This window comes from Drosophila sechellia, chromosome 3R (assembly GCF_004382195.2).
Source record: "Drosophila sechellia strain sech25 chromosome 3R, ASM438219v1, whole genome shotgun sequence".
NCBI classification, from domain to species: Eukaryota; Metazoa; Arthropoda; class Insecta; order Diptera; family Drosophilidae; genus Drosophila; species Drosophila sechellia.
In genome coordinates this window covers 14,617,224-14,624,445 of record NC_045952.1, presented here as the reverse complement: position 1 = coordinate 14,624,445, position 7,222 = coordinate 14,617,224, and the positions used below count along the sequence as shown (strand labels likewise).

At 46.6% G+C, this 7,222-nt stretch overlaps 2 protein-coding genes across 3 annotated transcripts; one reads left to right on the top strand and one right to left on the bottom strand.

The window, feature by feature from the left end:
• Positions 1-1,902: 1,902 nt before the first annotated feature.
• Positions 1,903-3,576, top strand: LOC6606457 (inositol polyphosphate 1-phosphatase). Its single transcript, XM_002031224.2, has 2 exons — positions 1,903-2,521; positions 2,820-3,576. Exons 1-2 carry the CDS (start codon positions 2,035-2,037, stop codon positions 3,452-3,454), a joined length of 1,122 nt encoding a protein of 373 aa, XP_002031260.1. The 5' UTR covers positions 1,903-2,034; the 3' UTR covers positions 3,455-3,576.
• A 61-nt stretch (positions 3,577-3,637) lies between these two features.
• On the bottom strand, positions 3,638-7,204 carry LOC6606456. Of its 2 annotated transcripts, XM_032721703.1 has the most exons (6): positions 7,111-7,204; positions 6,759-6,919; positions 5,262-6,693; positions 4,434-5,200; positions 4,176-4,372; positions 3,638-4,118 (listed from the first exon to the last, which is right to left on the bottom strand). In XM_032721703.1, the coding sequence occupies exons 2-6, from the start codon at positions 6,899-6,901 to the stop codon at positions 3,967-3,969; spliced, it is 2,691 nt and encodes an 896-aa protein (XP_032577594.1). In that variant the 5' UTR covers positions 6,902-6,919; positions 7,111-7,204; the 3' UTR covers positions 3,638-3,966. The 2 variants fall into 2 exon arrangements, with proteins under 2 accessions (XP_032577594.1, XP_002031259.1); XM_002031223.2 differs by having other exon boundaries at positions 6,759-7,204.
• Between the last annotated feature and the right edge of the window lie 18 nt (positions 7,205-7,222).

Below are 7,222 nucleotides of genomic sequence, written 5' to 3'. Positions count from 1 at the left end.
GTTGTGGCATTTCGCATTAATAAAACATCCAAAACAATCAGCCGTCCGTCGGACAAAAGAGCCAACTAATTTTTTGGAAGCGTTCAAAACTTGTTTTTAACACCTCAGGGGTGGAGCCTTTCGTCGGTGCGAGGGAGACGGCGCACCTTGTGGAAGGGAGAGGCACTGATCTGGTGGGGCCATCACTGAAATCAAGTCACAATAATATGTAAATATTCTCCTTGTTTCGAGAGCGTCGAACACTTCGCTGTGGCGATTAATTAAAGACTCATTAAGAATTTGTTCAACTCGGGCGATTAATTAAAAGGCTGTTAAATGTGAAAGGGGCGAAAACAAAGAGTAACCGGTGATTTAAGCAATTCAACTAATGCCCATCAAAAGACTCAAGCCACAAACTTGACACACACATTTTTAGATCTTTTGATTCAATTTACATTGCTGGTAAATAAGTAAAATATGTAAATATATCTAACTATAGAAATTTATATATATTTTTGTATATTTTTCTTTGTTTAACTTTTGCTCAAAACTTGGCAACATGATACTGATGTACCCAACTTTAAAAGGGGGGGTGACAAATGCCATTGGTGGAGCTGTTGATAAATGCCCCCCAGTTCGAGGGGCTGTTTGAAAAATCGTTTGGCCAGAGATCACGCAACGGCCAAATTGAAACGTCACCAGTTGCAAGTGGCCAAGTTGGTTATTGCTGGCCGACTGGTGGTGCTGTTTCTCCATGAATATTAACACATTAAAATGGTAAACGTGGTTAAGTGAAAAATTAACCCAAAGCAGCCGAAATGCGGCTGCAGCGTAAATTATGCAAAGTCATCAAGTCAGCGTTATCCAAACATCAATGGCCTGCAAGGCCTGGGAACAAATTAGCATAAGCCCAGCGTTTCGACGGACCGAAGAGGAGCTCCTGCAGCCCGAGGGAGGATTCGCACACTACGGAAAAGGGGGGATGCACATTCTAGAAATTCCTCTATAAAAAAAGAAATTTAACAATAATATCTTATTTAATAAGATATATAAGTATCGCATACTTACAATGATCTCTCTACTGATAATGGGATAAATTTTAAGTTGAAAACTAGAAAGATCTAATATAGTAGGCATTCAGATTCATATTCACTTATTTGAAAGGAAGTACCTAATTTTTCTGAGTGCAGGAAGGCCGAGTTAAGGAACAGGGAATGGCCCAGGCATCGCAGGAATGCCACATTGATGCAGTCACTTTGATAGCGCGACATTAGCAGCAATTTATATGCAAATGCAGCCGCGCAGGGCAGATGAGGAGCGAATGGTATGGGATGCAACGGCGAGCACCACCAACTGATTGATGGTCCCATTTCAAAAGATGCCAAAGTGCGTGAGCCAAGCAGCCAAAGGCTGGGCATGAGGCATGGAGTCTGGAGTCTGGAGTCTGGAGTCTGGCGAGGATCGGGAGCAGCAGCAGTGGGCCATGTAGGCCAGCATCATTAATGCGAATCATTAGCAGTGCTCGCTGATAAGATCGGGTGCAAATTATGCGGCAGTCGCAGCTGGAACAAAGCGCTCGAAAAGTCTGGCCATGATTATGATTCCCGAGGAGCGGCGAGTGCGTAATTTTTAATTGCCAATTAAAATTGCTCCAATGAAGATGTGAAAGCTGCCCCAAAAGTCCTTCGGACGTAATTTAGGGAGATGCTCCGAATTAAACTTATTACTTAAGCACAACTGTTATAAACATGAAAAATGCTTACAAAACTGTAAAATGCATTAATTTGGTATAAGTTAATAAGAGTTCAAATATTTGAACTACGCGCCTTAGTTCAGTATTTCCATTTCCAGTGCTTAGTATTTTCACAAGTGTGACCAGCTGAACGGCCTTCCAGTGCCTCCAGCGAGGCGTTTTCGTGGGCGCAGAGAAAAACATACCGAAAAAAAATTCACAGCTGGCGAAGAAGGAATAAAATTATAAGAAGCCATAAAAGTGCGGAAATGGGTATGGAAATGGAGCTCAAATAGGCGACAGAAGGCAACTGGTGGAACAGGATGAGCGGCGAGCAGGCGAGTCTGCTGCGCGTACTGATCAACTGTGCGGAGAAGGCGGCCAACATAGCCAGGACATGTCGCTCCAACGGGCAGCTCCTGGCATTGCTGGTGCAGGAGAAGAGCGGATCCGAGGCCAACGAGCGGTTCGAGCACGACTTCAAGACCCTGGCCGATGTCCTCATCCAGGAGACGATCAAGCACGAGGTGGGTGCACTCTTTCCCGCCATGCAGGATGCCATTCTGGGCGAGGAATCGCCCAATTTCACCAACCAACTGGGCGAGAGTGTCACCATTGCAGTGGGTGCCACTGAGGAGGACACCGCCGCCTGTCTGCAGGCTGTACTCAGCGGGCACGACGATGCGGCCAGCGCTCTGGCCACCGAAGTCCATCGGGATGTCAGCTTTAGCAGCGAAAAGCTGGGCGAGATTGCCCAACTGCCGGACGAACTGGATTACGGCAATTTGGGCATCTGGATCGATCCCATTGGTTCGTAGCACCCACAACTATTTAGAAGATCCTAAAGGATTTGTTACTTATGAATCTAAATATGATCCACTAAAGTGGATCTGCCCACTTTGTTTTCTCTTTAAGATTCTAATTTATTATACTTATGCATCGTATGAGTAATTCCTTTTAGTTTTTGTTTATTTATGTGTGTATGCCTTGATTATGATATCACGATCTCAAGCAATCGCAAACCGACGAGCTAATACACTAAGTTCACTTTTGAATCTCAATTGTGTATACATTTTTGTGACTCACCCGATATCGAAATACTTTGCAGACGCTACCGCCGAGTACATTTCGGGTGACACCATGTTCACCGACTTTCCCGGCATCACGTCCACCGGCCTGGACTGCGTCACCGTGCTGATTGGCGTCTACGAACGGGACACCGGAGTGCCGGTGATGGGAGTGGTGGCTCAGCCGTTCGGGGAGAAGCTGGAGGAGAACGTGTACAGCTCCTCGATGTTCTGGGGCGTCTGCCTGCCGACGGTGAGGGCACACAACTGCCACTTCGAGGCGCGCGATGAGAACCGCCGTTTGGGCATCTTCTCCAGCTCGGAACAGTCCGATATCCTTCAGCGTTTCCTCGATCTGGGCTACGAGTTTGCATTCTCCGCTGGTGCTGGGCATAAGGCCTTGAAGGTGATTACCCACGAGGTGGATGTGTATCTGCTTAGCAAAGGCTCCACCTTCAAGTGGGACACGTGTGCTCCGCAAGCCATACTCCGTGCGCTCGGCGGAGATGTGCTGGACTATGCGGCCAGTGTGGCGGAGCAAAAGGCAGTGCCATTGAAGTACCTGATTGAGGATGCTGAAGCCGATACCGATTGGAAGCGAAATGCAGGTGGTATAATCTCCGTGCGCAATGTCGATGTTGTGGACGAGCTGCTGGCCAAACTGGCTGAGCAATGAGTGTTGTTGTTATTTGTTGTAATACCATTATTGCTGTTGTAATTGATTTGATGTATTACACTACGAGTCAGTCGAGTTCGTAGGCATAGAAACTAATAAATGAAATCGACGAACGTGTAAAACATTCATTATAAATAAGGGGGGGTTAGCTGGTATTGCCCGTATAATAAAAACTAAAAAAAATAACGATAATGGATGATATTTGTTCTCTTAAGTGTAGTCTACTTATTGGAGTTTCTTTGTAGTACAAACAATGAATTCCAGTCAATGATAAAAAATTAAAGAAATTCTGAATGAACGATCAACATCTTACTCTTAGTCAAATCTCTCTTATGTGCTGGAATAAATGTAAACGAATGATTGTCAAAACCATGTTCGAAAATAGACTGTGGTCTGCACTTAATGGTACAATACGATTAACGTTGAAAATGAATATCAAAATCATGTTTGAACATACACTTTTGATGTACTTCTAATGCTAGTCATGAAGGAATGCTAGTTCTTAAGTAAAATTATGCAGTTGGTGTGTTTAGAATAGCCTCCATATCCGGAATTGTAATGAGGCGAGTATCGGGTTCAGGGCCAATCTTAACGCCACACGAGAATTTAGCCTTACGTAAGAGAAATTGCTCCAGAGCCGCAAAATTCTTTGATTTGTCGAAGCCTGCAATGAATTTTTATTAATGCTCTGGGCAGAAATTGAATGGGATTATGTGCATACCATCTATATAGCACTTCGTGGCATTGACGGCACATATCAAATCGTGAGAAATCGGTTTCAGGTGCTCCACGGCCACATATTCCGTGTTTCCGAAATCACAGAATAGAATTTTGACCATATTGTCCTTTACCTTTTGGCAGACTCCGCGATACCAGCTCTTATCTTCGTTGAAGAGCGCCAGGCACAGTTCACCAACGCTGCAATTTGGGATAAAGTGTGTGATAAGAAAAGGACAAGCAAATATCGAAAGGACATTACTTTGGTACGTAACCCGGAATAGCATTGTGGTCACATGCTCCCTGACTGCCTGCCAAGCTAAGCATTTTATTGAATTCTTCGGCTGCCTTTCCGTTCTTGAAGTAGGCTGCGGTGATGTAGCCAGTCTGCGGCAATCCATCAGCGTTCATAAGGATTAGGTTTACCTTGTCGGCTAAAGGAGCTAGATTCTTGGGCAAATCGTTGAAAAGAAAGCGTTTAATGGGCAGAACGTGGGAAGCAGACTTATTAGTTGGCACAACGGCAGGAGAAGGCGACTCCGGCGGAGAGGGCGGCAGTGAAGGCAGATCATAGACTGCATCCAGCAGAAGTAGATTCTGTGGAGACACCTTCTGCTCTTTGCGAGATGCAACAGGCAATGGACTCGGAGTAGGAGCAGCCTTCGGTGGTGCAACTTCCGATTTTTCCTGTATCGGTGTAAATATAAGAGGCAGCAATCGTGCCGTCAAGGAGCGCGAATCGCCGGAGCTGAACAGCAGGTCCGCGGTCGATGTAGTTGCATCTACCATGTTGAGCTTTAGCAGCTCTTCTTGGGCGCAGAGCTTGTGCAGCATTTGAATGGCCGCATTGTTGACTGGCACAGCTGCATCCGGAATATTGCACATATTCTGCAACTGTACACGCATCAGATACACGGGCAAATTCTCCAGGAAGCGACAGGATCTGCGTATTTCCGCCAACTCCACCTTTTGGGTGGCACCCGTATCAACGTTCTTTACTTCGAACAATCCACTAGCATTACTCAATATCTGTAAAATTCGAAAAGTTTTTAGATTTCCCTAAAACCCTGCAACATAAATATCCACAAACCTCGCCCCGGAAGTGTCCCATCTGCTTGGAGACAACGAGCACGATGCTGCCAACGGAAACGTCACTAGATTCGTTAATGGGAGCGCACTTGTACTCCAGGCGCTTGAAAATTTCCGCATACTGCTTGGCATCTGGGGTGCTGATGTATACCTCCTTAAAGCTGACCAAGTGGGAAATGAATACGATGGAATCATGCACGATGGGTTCACGCCAGTACTTGTGGCCTAAATTGGAAATCTGACCCAGGAACGTGCTCAGGCGGGCCATGCATATCTGCTCGCCCTTAGAATTCAAGGCGGCATTTGCCGAGCGTAACTTTTCCTTGGGCGGCGGATTATCCAGCTTAAACTTGACCGTGAGTTCTGCACCTTGAGTCTGAAGCTCCTCGGGTACGGAGTCCTCCAGCTGAGCGGCAAACACTCGAATGGGCAGATCAATTAGTTCGCTGGGAATACGACTCAGTTCGGTGGTTATGGACACTCTACCCTCGTCCATTTCGTAAACCAAAAAGGTGGGCGTCGGTTTTACGATATGATCCAATAGGAAAGCTCGCCGATAACCATCCTTAGTGCGGGCGGCCGCAAAGAAGGTGCATTTCTCCTCGGGGTAAGGCAGCGTAAATGCCTGTTTCGGCTTCCCGGCCATGCTGTAGTTTAATTCTGCGTTGACAGAGCCCATCACGTTGATCTGGAGGAGCGCCAGATGCGGCTCGTTATGCTTTGGATTTGCCTTAAAGACCCGGATCACCTTGACTTCTGGATTAAGCTGCAGCATCTCCAAGGGCAAACTTAGTGGTATTATCATCTTGGGCTTTAGGTGGGCGTGATAAACGCCGTCGCGGGTTTTGGTTCCCAACAGACGGAGCGTCATGTTCTTATTGACATGAACTCCAGTGTTCGTGGGCAATTTAACACAGAAAGCGAACGCCTGGTTTTCGGCCATTTTGGGCACAATGGTGTAGATATCCCGAAACGGTGTAGCTACTGTTAGACCGTAGTCAATCATCCGGACATCGGCCACTTGCTTCTGTTGGCAGACCTTCAAAACCTGACCGCGGTGTACCTTGTCGCCCACACTGATGGACACCAGGGTGTCCTCCTGCACGTTTTCCATACGAATAAGGTTCTTATTCTGCATGCAGCGCTGCATGTTGGCCGTCATGCGCTCAATGGTCTCCACGTTCGCCACGTCCACCACCCAGATGGCTCCATCGTTCTCGATGAAGGTCACGCGGCACTCGAAAAAATCCGTGCCAGACGGCGGCAAATGCTCGTGCCAGTTTTTGGAGAGATCCTGCTTGTTCGGCACGGCAACAGTGGGCTCCAAACATGGGATTGGCGATTTAGTGTGAGTTTCAGCCACAGCAACATGGTTCTCTTCGCTCTGGATTGGATTCAACGCCGCTTGAAGAGGCCTGATCGCCACCAAGGGTCTGGAAACGCATTTGTATTGTATAAAAATGCACTGCTGCGCAACGAATTTACTAATTAAACTCACGGCATTACGATGCAAAAGTACTTGTGCCTCTGCCAATCATATCTCTGGCACTCTTCCTTGCAGTACGGTTCTCCACAGCGCTGGCACATCAATCTGGCCAGTGTGCCACAGATGACGCACGGCTTTTCCTCACTATTTTCCATTTCTTCAATTCCAAGGAACTACGCAAGAACGTGTGAATGAAAGAATGGCGCGTTAAAGAAACGCAGAAAAATGGCAAAAATAACGGAACGGAACGGAGCACGCGATGAAGTACAAAGCGAAAATCTATTTACGCTGGACGAGCGGACTTTCTATGTTTTCGGTTTGAAAAAGAAGGAATCCTTTTTATTAAAGTACGTGCTTCACTCACAAACTTGCGATAAGATCACTGAAATCGCTTTAAATTCCAAGCTTGCCGGGCACGCGTTTCAGATCAGCGAACGAACGTGGGAAGAAAGAGAACAGGACGATATCGATATCGA

Bases quoted from the DNA above. Each gene is read 5' to 3' on its own strand.
- LOC6606456 (XM_002031223.2), bottom strand. From the start codon at position 6,901: ATGGAAAATAGTGAGGAAAAGCCGTGCGTCATCTGTGGCACACTGGCC. The intron at 6,694-6,758 runs GTGAGTTTAATT...ATGCGTTTCCAG, and splicing joins TACTTTTGCATCGTAATGCC to ACCCTTGGTGGCGATCAGGC. The intron at 4,119-4,175 runs GTATGCACATAA...AATTCATTGCAG, and splicing joins CACGAAGTGCTATATAGATG to GCTTCGACAAATCAAAGAAT.
- LOC6606457 (XM_002031224.2), top strand. From the start codon at position 2,035: ATGAGCGGCGAGCAGGCGAGTCTGCTGCGCGTACTGATCAACTGTGCG. The intron at 2,522-2,819 runs GTTCGTAGCACC...AATACTTTGCAG, and splicing joins CATCTGGATCGATCCCATTG to ACGCTACCGCCGAGTACATT.